Genomic DNA, 13,799 nt, shown 5'->3' with positions numbered 1-13,799 from the left:
CCCGTGCCGCACCACTGCCACCGCAACCCCCTGTGCATGAATTTTGTGCACCAGGACACTAGTTACATTTATATTTAACAACTAAAATTGTACGTTGTAATTTCCAGCTGAGGAAGCAGGCGCTTTCTTATCACCCAGGGTACACAAAGTGCTTTGTCACTACCTGTGTGATGGAACTCTAGGAACAGCGGATGGTGCTTCAGGTACTTTGTCCTATTTCTACACAAATTTTATAACCAAAACTCCTTTAACATTAAATATAACTATACTGCAAATATTTAAAACTTGTGAAAGCAAGCAAAGTTAAAAATAAGAGAATTTAAAAAACAAAACAAAAAACAAAAGAAAGTTAAAAATCACATGGCTATGTAATATGCCAGACTTTCCTATCTAATAAAGAGGGAATATGCTAATTGACTGCCATGCCCTCACAAAGACCGTGGAGCCCAGTCCACTCAGGCCCGCCTCATCCAGCCTCAGTCCTCCAGGCCCCTCAGCACCACAGGGGAAGGCAGCTGGGGGCAATCGGATCAGCAGTTGGGGATGACCATGCCAGCAGGGGAGCAGTTAGACATCAATCAGGCTGGCAGGGGAGGGGTTATGGGGCTATCAGGCTGACAGGCAGAGTGGTTAGGGGCAATCAGGCAGGTGAGTGGTTAGGACCCAGCAGTCCCGGATTGTGAAAGGGATGCCCAACTGCCGGTTTAGGCCCGATCCCTCCAATCAGCCCCTGCAGGATCAGGCCTAAACTGGCAGTCGGACATCCCCCAAGGGGTCCCAGATTGGAGAGGGTGCAGGCTGAGCTGAGGGACAACACCCCCACTCCATGCACGAATTTCGTGCACCGGGCCTCTAGTACAAAATATGCACACACATTTCTTCAGTGCAATGCTATAAATATATTTATGTAGTACTCTTCAGACAAGCATTTACTGATCCCTTATAAGACACAAAGCTACTCTGACTGTGGTCTCAAAATAACTACTACACAAATAATTAGAACTAGTCAAATAAAATAAATTCACCCCAGTGAGTATATGATGAAGGTACAGATTGCCCAAACAAGATCCAGACTCAATGTTCAAAACTTACTTTAGCTACAGTCCTAATGGCCCAACTAGACTGACCACAGAAAGTCTGAAGGAGGACAGTTCAGACTTTACCTGAAAGGGGGTATCTGTAGAGCTGGGTCATCCACAGTTACTTTAACATTATGACCTGGGAAGCTGGTTTTCAAATGCTCAATGGAGAGAAATGTGTCGTTGAAATCCAGGGTGGCAATCTGATTGGGCATTTTTGAATAATGTGCACTGCTTGGATCCCCGTAACCTAAAATAATGTCATGCAGCCAGGCAGGTACCACACAGTCAGTGTTCATCAGGTTCCGAATAGTCTCCAGCACAGCCTGCCAGTAAAGAACAGAAAAAGACCGTATCAAGAAGACATCCCAAACATGTGCACTTGAGTGGAATGCAGAGCTGGCTGCACTAATCCAGAATTCCCGACTGTTTCAGGGCAAGAAGCTATTTTTTGCTGACAGGTGCTTGGCTAGACTGAATCAACAGCTATATTTTAAGCTGATGCCATACACCGAGTTAAACAAAAGACCAAACTTAGCAAGAACAGTTTATCCGTTAGGAGTTAATTTAGACAGAATGTCATAAATGAATTAGACTTGACTTCTGTTGGGTAGGATGAAAATCCATCTGGGTCTACACAACAGCAAGAAAACAACATTAAACAAACCCTCAAAGAACATGCTTCCTCTAAGAAACTTCTGGAGTTTTCTTCCCTTTATAATCCTTAGTTCCTCAATGCTAAGAACACACACAACCAGAAGCATGTTAATGTATGCCTCAAACGTGAAACACATATTAAAATTGGCATTGTTTGAAATAAGAAATGAAAAATAAAGTGAGAGTGATCAAAAAAATCAAATAAAATTTCAGGATGAAAGAATCAAGGCTACAATAAAAGTTCATTACAGTAGTTAATATATACATTGTCAAAAGAAATTACTGAAAGCCAAGGCAAATTCTCAGTCTTTCCAATAATTATTTCAAAAAAGTGATCTGTTCCACATATGTAAATCAAGAGGCTAGGGTATTAATGTCAAAGACTAAAATAACTAAACCAGCCACTCTTACATTATAAATGCTATACAACCCAACAGGATAACAAAATAGCAGGCTAGTGCATATAAATCACGTTTTTACCACATTGCTTTGTTTTATTTTCTTGCACTTATCCTAATTGATATTCTGCTATTCATGTTCTTGGTTATGTATTTACCATTGGTCAGCACCACTAGAATATAATTCCATGAGAGCAAGGATGTAGAACAGTTTAAGGATGGGATGAATGGACAGATAAATGAGTATGTTCACTTGATGAATAAGATTGAGTAGTCTCTAAGGTAATTATGATTCTAGTAGGGAGATAAACATGTCATTAACAATGATACAAAGCATCAGAAAGTGGCAAAGAGTAAAAAATACTACAAAATATACCGGGAGCACAATTTGAGGCAGGTGAGAGATGGATGGAGGGGAGACTTTTGACATTAGAAAAGGTTTCAAGGAGGAAAAGTGGCATTTCAATTTAGCTCAAGTAAAGGATTTGTGAAAAAGCTTTGATTTATGTCATCATTAACATAGTCACAGAAATGTTTTGAAAAGCAGAGTGAAATGACCAGTGGAAGGGTATGAAGAACAGGTGACAGGTGACAGACTAAGAGGAGAACAAGGGTAGAGACAAAGGAGGCTGTTTTGTGCAACTATTCAGGCAAGAAGTATCCAGATTAGGACAGGCTGTACAAACAGGAGAAGAGTGAAGGAAATAAACGAGGGATGCTGCCCAGGTATAAAATAAAATACCAAAGATACCAAAAGAGCATTTTCCCCAAACATAGGCAAGTTAATCATCCCTCCTTTCTCTTGGATCAGAACCTGAATGCCTTTTGAACTTCCAAGACACTTCTACCTGTACCCTCATTATGACTTTTGGCACCTTCTAAGCTTTCATGGTAGCTATCTGTTTATATTTCTAACTTCACTTATTAGTAGTCCAAGCTCCCCAAAGGTATAAACAGTGCCTCAGTCATCTCTATTAGCTCTATGTAACTTAGCACAATACCAGACACAGTAGGCATTAAAAAAAAAAAGATCAAAGGAATAAATATAAGAAACTTTCATTTTAGTAAACTGACTGAAATCCAATCATTATTGAGAGAAACAAAACAGATACAGACAAAACAGAGACCTGCCCTCATAAACCTGCATTCTAATGTCAGAGAAATAACAATATAAAGTCATTCTAAGGTCAGTTAAATAGCATATAATTATCAGGTATAATAAAGGCAGTAGGGGAAAATAAACATAATTGGATAAAGAATGATGAGAAAGGGAGAGGTTACTTTAGATAAAGCTGCCAGAGAGGGTTTCTCTTAAGAGGTGACATTTAAACAGAGTTGCCCATATAAAGTCAGAGAACAAGCCATGCAAATGCCTGGGGATGACTGCCCAGGTACAGGAAACACTGTGCAAAGGCTTGGATTACTAAAGAACAGCAAAAGGTCAGTGTGACTGGCATGGAGTGAATAAAGGAAAAGTGTTAGAAAAAGAGGTAGCCAGAAAATAGAGGGAAGGGGCCTCTCTGACTATGAGGACAACTTTCTACTGTGATAAAAAACCATGAAACATTGAACAGGGGTACCAGGTATAACCAGCATTCAGCCGCTAGGTGGAGAGTGGTCTAAGCCTTAAACTTTAAGGAAACCTTTGGAAAGGCAGTGGCCAAATGGTGGTCCGCGGACCACTGGTGGTCCGTGAGGTCCGAAAGGTTGGCAACCGCTGTTCTAACGGGAATAGCAGTCACAAATGGAAGCAGGGATGTGAGAGATGAGGTGTCCTGGACATGGCATCGGTGGAGGGGGTAAGTCAATCCGACTGATTGATGAACTGCAGGTGGAGTGTGAGACCAAAGAAATGAAAGGTATTTCCATTATTTTGTCTTCAACAACAGGGTAAGATGGGGAATAAATTCCTTTGTATGTGAGGCTTTCTTTTTTAATAACAACTAGTAAAAAAAATAATCAAGTGATAATGTGTAAGAAGCACTGTGCTTGGTGGAGAAAGTAAAGGCACTTGTGCAAAAGCTGGTATCACCAAATGCAGAACCCCTTAATGTTTAAGTTTTATAATATAGTTTCAAAGAATAATTTTTAAAACCTTCCTTTTAAAATAATTTTTAAAACCTACACACAAAGTTATTATGAAAATAAAACTCTCTAGTCCCCAAATCTTTTTCCACTAACAAGTATAAGTACATTATATCATAGAGTAATTCAAAGCCCTAAGATTCCAAAGGTGTTACTTTTGATTCATAAAAGAAGTCCCAGTAAACAAATAAACAAGCAGTTTTTTTCACCTCATACTGAGGCACAAACTGAATGTGATATACAAAAAGCAAGGAAGGAGGCTGACCTTTAAAATAACACATGAATTAATTAATATTTTAAGTTTCTAAATTGATCAAAAGACAAAAGAGATTTAGCAAATAAATTTCCTTAAGTTTCTATATTTAATCTAAGAGAACCGCTTAGAGTAAAAAAAGCAGTGATAATAATTTTCTTAACAAATCATTTAAACCTACTATCTATTATTTGTCTTAAAGTTTTTCAGATTATGCAGCATTTTTGGTTTTAAAGCCCCCAAATTACCTTAAAGTTATTTTCTTTTGGTTTTCTTCTCATTATTATATTGAAAGTTTCATACACATCTTCTGCTCCATTTTGTATGGTATTGGTCATATCTTGTTGATACTGGTTTGGATCCAAAAACACTCTAAATGTCCTTGACTCTCCTCTAAGATTGGGTCTGGGTTCGGGTCCTAAACGTTTTGAAAAAGTTTGTTCAATGAAATATATACTATTAAATATCTACTTTCCAAATATCAAAATAAGTTAGCAGTATTCCTTTTCTAGAAATGAGTAAACTGTCCAGACTTTACTCTAGCCATCTCCCCGAGTAGAATGCTTTCCATTCATCCATTTCAAATTTCAAAAAGCTGAAAATAGTTTCTCCTTTCTCAAACTTATTACTATTTCTTCCCAGAGTAGTCATGTAATGTTTATGAGGCAATGCCAGAAATTGCAATTATTTGAATATGACCTCAACTAAAATCGGAGCCTTGGAAGTCAAAGAACTTGACTTTTGTCAGCCACTCAGAGCTCAGCTCCTACTACTGCCTTACATATAGTAAGTGCCTGGTGAACACTCTTTTCTTCCTTCCATATTCCATATATAATATCACTAGTATGAAAGGAAGTTTCATATTCTAATGGCTGAAAGCTCAGAGGCTTTTTCTTTCTGTCTTAGGCCTCCAACTCTGGTCCCATCATATGGCCTTATGTTTATTCCAACTATCCTCCATTCCCTTCTATTTTTCTTTTATTCTAGTGAGAGAAGCGACCTAAGTATCAGCACTTTAGCAATGGTGCAATCTTGAAATCACAGGTAATAAAAGCGAATTGAAGTTCTATGAGAAGTTTAATAACTAAATTATAAAATAAGCACTGGGCATGGACGCAGTTATAATTTAATAGTAAGTACTACCAAAAAAGTCAGAACAATGTAAGAATTTCAAAAAAACAATCAGTGGTAAGATAAGAACGCAAAGAGCTGACTAGCCTTGTAAGGCAACATTTCTAAATGGGGGTAATGCTGGCATCCCAGGCAGGACAGTTCCTTCTACATGATAGTTCTGTTTACCTGCTTAGCATCCCTGGTCCCCAACCAGAAAATACCAATAACTCACCAACCCCTACTCCTACACTAGTCATCTGACAACATAAATACTACCACACATTTCAAATTGCAGGGTAGTGCTATTCCCAATTAAGAACCACTCCTATAATGAATCAAATCAGTAAAACTTAAGAAGAAGAAATTAGACAAATATATCATTGAACAACTATAAGAGGTTTTATAAAAAGCAATATTGTAAATTAATGTAAAAGGAAGTTTTAAATAAAGATGATTTCAAAAGATCCTGTCCTTTCCAGTATCTAACAGTTTAGAAACCATATTATTTATTTCTAAAACTGGGTGGTAGGTACTCTACCCATACTTTATAGATAATCCTATGTCAATTTAGTATATAAAACTACTAGTTAAGAGTATCATCTAATACACAAAAAGGAAAAAAAGGCAAAGGAATCTATCATTATGTACACACACTCTTTCAAAAGCATAGATCACCATACCGTCTTCGATGACACGTCCTTTATCATCCAGCATGCCCTGGATTTCACAGCCTCGGACATAAACCAGGCCAACCTGCTCAATAAAAGGTCTCCTCCGGTCAAACTTGGTACCATATGGTTTCGTGGGACGCACCGTAATTAAAAAGCATACATCATGCTTACGAAGGCCTGGTAAAACATTAAGACATTTTCACTTATCAGAATGTCATTGTTTTTAGTCTTTTGTTAGCAATTTCTTAAGCTCTTATCTTTAGAATAGAAATATAAAAATACATTTAAAATATGAGAGGTGGTCAAAAATTATATTTGTACTGTAATACAATTATGGGCTTTTCTATAACCTCTAATACTCAATGTTTGATAGTAGTAATTAAATGAAAGTTCCCATATATTAAAATCTGAACCTTTTTCCATGAAAATATTACTAAATAAGTCCTCCACGTCTGGCTACAGCTCCAAAACTGGATGTTTACCTTCATTCTTACTCTTAACATTCTTAATAAGTAACCAGAAATATGGTTAGCATATAATCCATCTCTGTCATATTTAGCAGGTTCATAACATCAGTCATTCCAACCACAGTCTAAGTGTATTTCACCAAAAAGGGTCAACTCAAAAATAATTCATCAAGGCACAGTAGCATTGTTTACAGACACCATCTTGAAAAGATAGCTGAATATATATAGTTTCAATTGGCAAATACGGGAGATTTTTGTAAGTGAATGTCAAGAAATAGGAGACTTGTGCCAAAGTCCATGGCTTTTCAGTTATCTGACCAAATTATAATTCAATTGGTTTCCCTACTCTATTAAAACTAGGCAATGGAAGAGAAGAGACATAAAATTAGATCACACAGCACATAATATCATCCCACTTAATCTTTATTTCTTTTCTGATTTGATTTTGTTAGCCAGTATATGACATAAATGAAAATTTAAGCAGTCTGTTTGCTCATAACCTTGGTAACAAGATACACAATTAAATCAAACCAGCAATGTGTATGTCTAACAGTGCTGGGACCATTCTGGTTTGTTTCAATATAGACTGGGATTCAAGTGTGTTAGAAATAATAACTCTTAATCCATAATAATGACTTTATTTCTCAACAAATTCTCTGCAAATTAGCAGGAGAAGCAATGAGAACTAAAGGAACTGTTCTGTGGTTTGTGACTTCTGATCTGCACGACTCATTAAAAGGTCCAAGTCTTTGAGACAAAGAAATGGCCCTGAGAGGTAATTTTGTCTCTACCAATGTCGCTTTTTGGTATCAAGGAAGGATGAGTGCCCATTCCCTCCTAAGGCAGATAATTTTACTGTGGGACATTACAGATCTACATCAAAAACACCTATATTACAATGAGCTCAACTACCTCTCTCCTTTCAACCATCTACATTCATTCCATCTGTGAATGTGCCTTTTGAGCAGAATCCGGCATTTCAATTTCCTTAATATTGTTTCCTTAATTTTAAATGAGGGATGGAGAAGGGCCTGAAATTCACACATTCTTACAGGAACAAGAAGAATGTTTTATAGTATCTACCTTAAATTCTTCAAAACTATTCTGTTTTCACAGGGATAATATTCATTACTAGAACCTCTCTCTAATTTTTTTGCCTCAATTTTCTACTAGGTTACTCTTTGTGATCAATACTGGGTGTGAATTTTGGCTCTGGCCTCCCAGAAAACACTTTTCTCCCCACCATTCCTTAAAATATGAGTTGCTCCCCTCATAATACCCTATTGTTCTCTATCCTACCCATCAAAATTCACCCATTCTATTTCTTATTCTACCAGAGGCCTATGTTTAAAAGAAAAGAAGAGCTCTCCTTCACCCCCTCAAAAAATGACTGATGTCCTGATAGCAGTCTGCAAAGTAATGGAGGAAAGGGGATTGGATAAAACATTATTTTTTGCCCTTAATACCACAATGCAGACTTGTCATCTGTCTGTCATCTGTAAGTTTCTGTAAAAGATCTTTGTTTTTAAGTTTATTTCCAATATTACATTGAGGGGTAGCCAATAAGTTATGGCAGTTTATTACCTATCATAAAACAGTGCTTATTTTAATACCTCCTTAACTCTAAAGGGCAATAAATAGAAGGCCATCTCCAACAACTTAACGTCTTCCTCAATATTTAGAAATGATAAAGGTACACATTATTCTAGATGTGTAAGGCATCAGATTACAACTCTTTGGAAGGAAACCGAAGTTGCAAAATCTGTCACAAATGATACCCACTACAGTGGCCATTTGTCAAACAGTTGGCCAGCTTCTTTGCTGGATTCCTTCAGAATTAATGTGATAAATATATCATATAGTCCCTGTGGTTATAAACAGCTATGTCGACAGCAATGGTTTTTGAAAAGTAAACCATTAAGGGACTATCCCTTTCCTTCTGGCATGCCAAGAAGGTGAAAGGAGATAAAATGTACCAGCTACTATGTCTAACAACAAGGCAGCAAGAGCTCTCACAGACAGCTGGGAGAAAAAGAGAAGTGCCAATTAAAACTCAGCTCATGCGACATTTCAGGCACAGATGTTAGCACTGTTTTAACCCTATCTTACGTAGTAACTCTCAACATATTTATCCCTAATAAAATTGACTGTGGAACTCCCATCCCTCAAATCTTGCCTGGCAAAAAATAAAAAAATAACTCATTTAATATCTCTGAATTCTTATTTATTTACTGTTGAGTACATAGAATTTCACTGACTAATTATCTGACTTCTCCCCTTTGATGAAAATAAACTATTATTATTTCTTTCTGAATTGTTTTGTAGATCCCCCTAAAATTCCTTTTGAGTTTGTCTAGTTTTGATTTTGTATCTTTATTTTCCATAAATGGTATGCATCCCTATTCTCTTCACTTTTTATCTTTTAAAATATCTATTTTCTTGCTCTGCCTGTGTTCTCCCTTTCTTTAGTGAACACTAATATTTTTACTTTTTATGTTGATCTTACAAATTCATAAACATTACCTTACTAAATTTAAGACTTAAAACACTTTCAGCTCTGCTAACTGCAATTTTAAAAACACTTTGATATGAATACTATTGTATGCTTTTATTAAAGTATTAAGGTATTTAATCATTCTGATATGATTCTTGGTATTTTTTACTAATGATAATTACAAAGACAACTGCCATTCTTTAAATCAAATTTTAAGGATTAAACTTCATGAGTTTAGAAGGGTAACATTTAATAAAAGTGCTTTGCTAATTCTCTAAGTGAAAGTCTATAATAATAAAAGCATAATATGCAAATCGACCTAACGGCTGAACAGCAGAACAACCGTCTGGACAACCACACTATGACATCCACTGGCGCCGGGCCAGCCAAGGCGGGTGTGATGCAATTGGTCGGGGGCTCAGCCATCGCCCCATGTTCGCCCTACAGAGGGAGACCCAGGTTACTGGCCAGCAGGGCAATCGATCAATCAGGGGGCTCCACAATCGTCCCAAAGAGGAGGCCCAGGCCACCGACCAGTGAGCTGCAGCAGGTGGGTGGGGCCTCCATCTGCAGGACGGAATCAATTGCACAATCGTCCCAAAGAAGGAGGTCCAGGCCACTGACCAGGGGGCTACAGTGGGTGGGCCGGGCCTCCCTCTGCAAGGCACAATCGATTGCATGATCACCCTGTAAGGGAGGCCCAGGCCATTGGCCGGCGGGGCGATTGATCAAACGGGGGACTCCACAATTGCCCCAAAGAGGGAGGCCCAGGCCACTGACCAGTGGGCTATGGCAGATGGGCAGGGCCTCCCTCTGTGGGGCGTGATCAATTGCCCCAAAGAGAGGCCCAGGCTACCCTGCGGTGGCACTGTGGTGGGTGGGTGGGGCCTCCCTCTGCGGGGGCGATCCATTGTGGAGCCCCAGCCAGGTGGGCAGGGCCTACCTCTTTGGGGCGATTGATGACAGGGCTCCCGGACTGTGAGAGGGCACAAGTCGGGCTGAGGGACACTCCCGCAGTGCACCAATTTCGTGCACTGGGCCTCTAGTATAATAAACTAAAAAGGTAAAAGGTAACCACTTTTTGAAATGCAAGATTACCTTCCCATTCATCTTTGATGTGATCTCTGACATTGAGATTGATGGTGACATCTGCACGAACTCGGGTTGGCCAGTTTTCACCTATGTTGGGTTTGGCAACCTCAACCACAGTGAAAGCCACAATGGGTTGAGCCATTCGCGCCCAGCCACCAAATACTACACCGCCATATTCAGACTGCCTGAAAAGCAAAGAAGTGCATGATTACTCAAACTAAATATAACTTTTGGACAAGTAAAACCAGTAAGAATACATGTTTAACTAGTGTTTAAGCCCTAACGTAAGTAACTCTTATTTCTACACTTAAAAAAAAAATAAGTCTCAATATATTGGGAGTATACAAGGTAGGATGAAAGAGGCAAACATGGTCCAGAATATAGAGGAACATCCCCACCCCACCCCCAGGTAAGAAGGTAACTTTATGTACATAATAGTTGAACTATTTTGTCAAAGAATGAGACAGTCCAGCACATTTAGTTTTATTTTATATTCTTATCCTTTTTTCTTCTTCATAAAATAGTCTCAACTATTTAATTTTACCTTATGTACCCTAAGCATTTCTATAAGCTGTTTCAAAAACATTATAGAACAAGCTAGGATTTAAAAAATTAAAAACAAGCAAACAAATAATAATATCTATGCAAATGACTTCTTTAGGGTATAATACTTACATCATTTAAAAGATGCTACCATGGACTGGGGGGACAAATAATCAAGCTAGTTGTAATAACTAGAGCCATTAACATCCAAACACTCATTCTTTCTTCTTATATTAGTCTAAGTAGTGCTTTAATTTTTACATTAAATCGTATATTTGGGAAATCTGTAATATAAAAACTGCAGCAATACTCCAAAATTTAAAAGTACTGCCAAAAAAGCCATGATTACAAAGAAACTACATCCTAAGTAAAGGCTTTGTATCATAACAAAAATTGTAAAACTTCATGACATCAAAGAGTAAAACTAATTAAAAATAAAAATTTTCCAATCCAATGGCTTGGTTCATACTGGGACAAAAAGGCACTACACCTTGTGCCTAAATCCTTTGTAATAACTTTCTATCACTGTCCCCATTTTTTCAACTTTACTATAGTACAGTTTAGTAGCATTAAATTCATTCACTGTAAATGTACAATTCAGTAATTTTATTAATTTACTAGAGGCCCCCAGTGCACAAAACTTGTGCACAGGGGAGACAGGCCACAGGGGTCCTTCAGCCCAGCCTGCACCCTCTCACAATCCAGGACTCCTTGGGGGATGTCTGACTGCCGGTTTAGGCCAGATCCCAATTGGGCCTAAACCGGCAGTTGGACATCCCTCTCGCAATCTGGGACCGCTGGCTCCTAATCGCTTCTGCCTGCCTGACTGATTGCCCCTAACCACTCGCCTGCCTGTCTGATCGCCCCTAACAATTCTGCATGCCTGATCGCCCCTAATCACTCTGCCTGCCTGATTGCCCCTAACCACTTGCCTGCCTGCCTGATTGCCCCTAACCACTTGCCTGCCTGCCTGATTACCCCTAACTGCTCGTCTGCCTGCCTGATTGCCCCTAACTGCCTCTGCCTCAGCCCCCACAGCTTTGTCCGGAAGGCTGTTTGGCTGCCAGGTTTAATTAGCATATTATGCTTTTATTATTATAGATAGAGCTGAGCATCCATCCCCCCAAATCCAATTTTAGAACATTTCCATCATATTAAAAAATATTCCTCTCGTCCAGTTGCAGTCAATTCTTATTCCCACCTCTAAGCAAGCACTCATTAATTTTCCCTAATTCCTCCCCCCTTATAAAATCTACCTGCAACACGAAGCATTAAAAAGTGCAGGTTTCGGCCTCTCATAAACACATCCTCTCTTATCCTGAGCGGTGGTTTCTTCAGTCTGAAAACATGATCACTAGAATTGTGTGATGGGGAAAAGTGGTGTGGCTACTTTTCTACCTTCAGGATACACGGAACATGCTCCTTTTTAGATCTCACTGTTTTTTAAGTTTTCAATCATGGGCAATTAGGAATGAAAATTTAGAAAAATTTATTATCGCAAGATAATTATAAAAAGTGACATTTTCTTTTCCCTAGCAGAAAATGTAACTTTTAAAGAAGTTCCTTTATTAATAAACAAGAATTATAAGTGTTATTGCTTTATTTGGCATTTAAATAAAATATGAGTGAGCTGTATTTGATAAACTGCTAGTTATTAAGTCCCTACTTGGCAAAATGGCCAAAATTAGGTCCAGAATCTGTGCGTGTAAATGCAAGGTACCCATAAATTCTAAGGGAGCTTTCTGATCAAGCACTCCCGGGGCTCAAACAACGGGCAGCAATTTCAGCAAAGCTGTGGGCAGGGATCATCAGCCAGTGGGTATACAAACCTCACAGTGCTAGCCTGCCTCCTGACTCAACTGATTATTAAGACAAAAATACTTTATGTTGTGTTTTATAGTCTCACCCAGAATAACTATTCACATAATAACTAATAAAAAATAGAATTGTGTATGAAATAAAATATGAAGGGGAAAAAATAGATCATAATCACAGTGTCCATGCAGTTCTCTGTAATTAGTAAGGGGAGAAGTCTAGAAGATACCTGAAATCAGTTCACACTCAAAATATGTTAAGCTTTTCACATAGAATACAGTATAATTGTATAAGTATGCGTGGTGTAACTATAATGTAACAAAAATTCATTTTAGAGAGTTATTTTACTTGTTTATAGTCACTTGTGATATGTGATTCATCTCCATCAATGTTATACTCAGAATGGAATAGTGACCAAGGGCATTTACCTGAAGTCAGTCAAGTCTAAAAGGAAAATGAACCTTCGCAGGGATACAGCAGAGCCGCCTGGAAGCGGAATGAAAGTCCCTTCTTAGCTGAAGGACTGAGCTGGCAGGTGGGAGGCTGAGCTCAAGCAAGAGAGTTTCTCAAACAACAAGACCGACTCACTGGCCCTAAGAGTAAACGCTGATGACTTAGCCTCTTCCAGGCAATCAATGGATGGAGGCCCAGGGAAGAGTCCCCATGTTCCACTCTGTGCGACGTTCGGCCACGCCCTCACCTCCTGACAGGTTCCCTCAACAGGCTGACTGACACTAGTGGTGACAGGACTAAACTATCCTGCCCTTGCACAGGCCTGCTGCCAGCCCACACTCTTTCCTCTTTTACTAGTGCCCTACCTACTCCTCTTGACATTTCTCTTTCCCTGCCGCCACCACCCCAAGGATAATGACCGCTCTTCCCTTATCCCCAGTCCCATCCCAAATACCCAGGTTTTATATTTTAGCACTTTTGATATACATTCACATTAAAGTATTTCTCAAAGAGTATCTCCTGCCCTAACCAGTTTGGCTCAATGGATAAAGCGTCGGCCTGTGGACTGAAAGGGTCCCGGGTTTGATTCCGGTCAAGGGCATGTACCTGGGTTGCGGGCACATCCCCAGTAGGAGGTGTGCAGGAGGCAGCTGATCGATGTTTCTCTCTCATTGATGTT

General features: G+C 38.9%; 1 protein-coding gene and 1 long non-coding RNA gene across 3 annotated transcripts in view; both read right to left on the bottom strand.

Annotated features, from left to right (window-relative positions):
• Window positions 1-13,799, bottom strand: part of LOC132239305 (uncharacterized) — a 358,468-nt gene that overhangs the window by 39,301 nt on the left and 305,368 nt on the right. The window lies entirely within an intron of this gene.
• The window catches only part of AQR (aquarius intron-binding spliceosomal factor), a 95,650-nt gene that overhangs the window by 36,907 nt on the left and 44,944 nt on the right, over window positions 1-13,799 (bottom strand). For both annotated transcript variants that reach the window (XM_059705388.1, XM_059705397.1), the window contains 4 exons: window positions 10,316-10,494; window positions 6,266-6,433; window positions 4,721-4,890; window positions 1,164-1,405 (listed from right to left, as the gene is read on the bottom strand). In XM_059705388.1, coding sequence (XP_059561371.1) covers window positions 1,164-1,405; window positions 4,721-4,890; window positions 6,266-6,433; window positions 10,316-10,494 — 759 coding nt within the window. The remainder of the gene's footprint in view (window positions 1-1,163; window positions 1,406-4,720; window positions 4,891-6,265; window positions 6,434-10,315; window positions 10,495-13,799) is intronic.

Source organism: Myotis daubentonii, chromosome 1 (genome assembly GCF_963259705.1).
Source record: "Myotis daubentonii chromosome 1, mMyoDau2.1, whole genome shotgun sequence".
Lineage (NCBI taxonomy): Eukaryota > Metazoa > Chordata > Mammalia > Chiroptera > Vespertilionidae > Myotis > Myotis daubentonii.
This window is presented reverse-complemented; position numbering and strand designations above follow the sequence as displayed.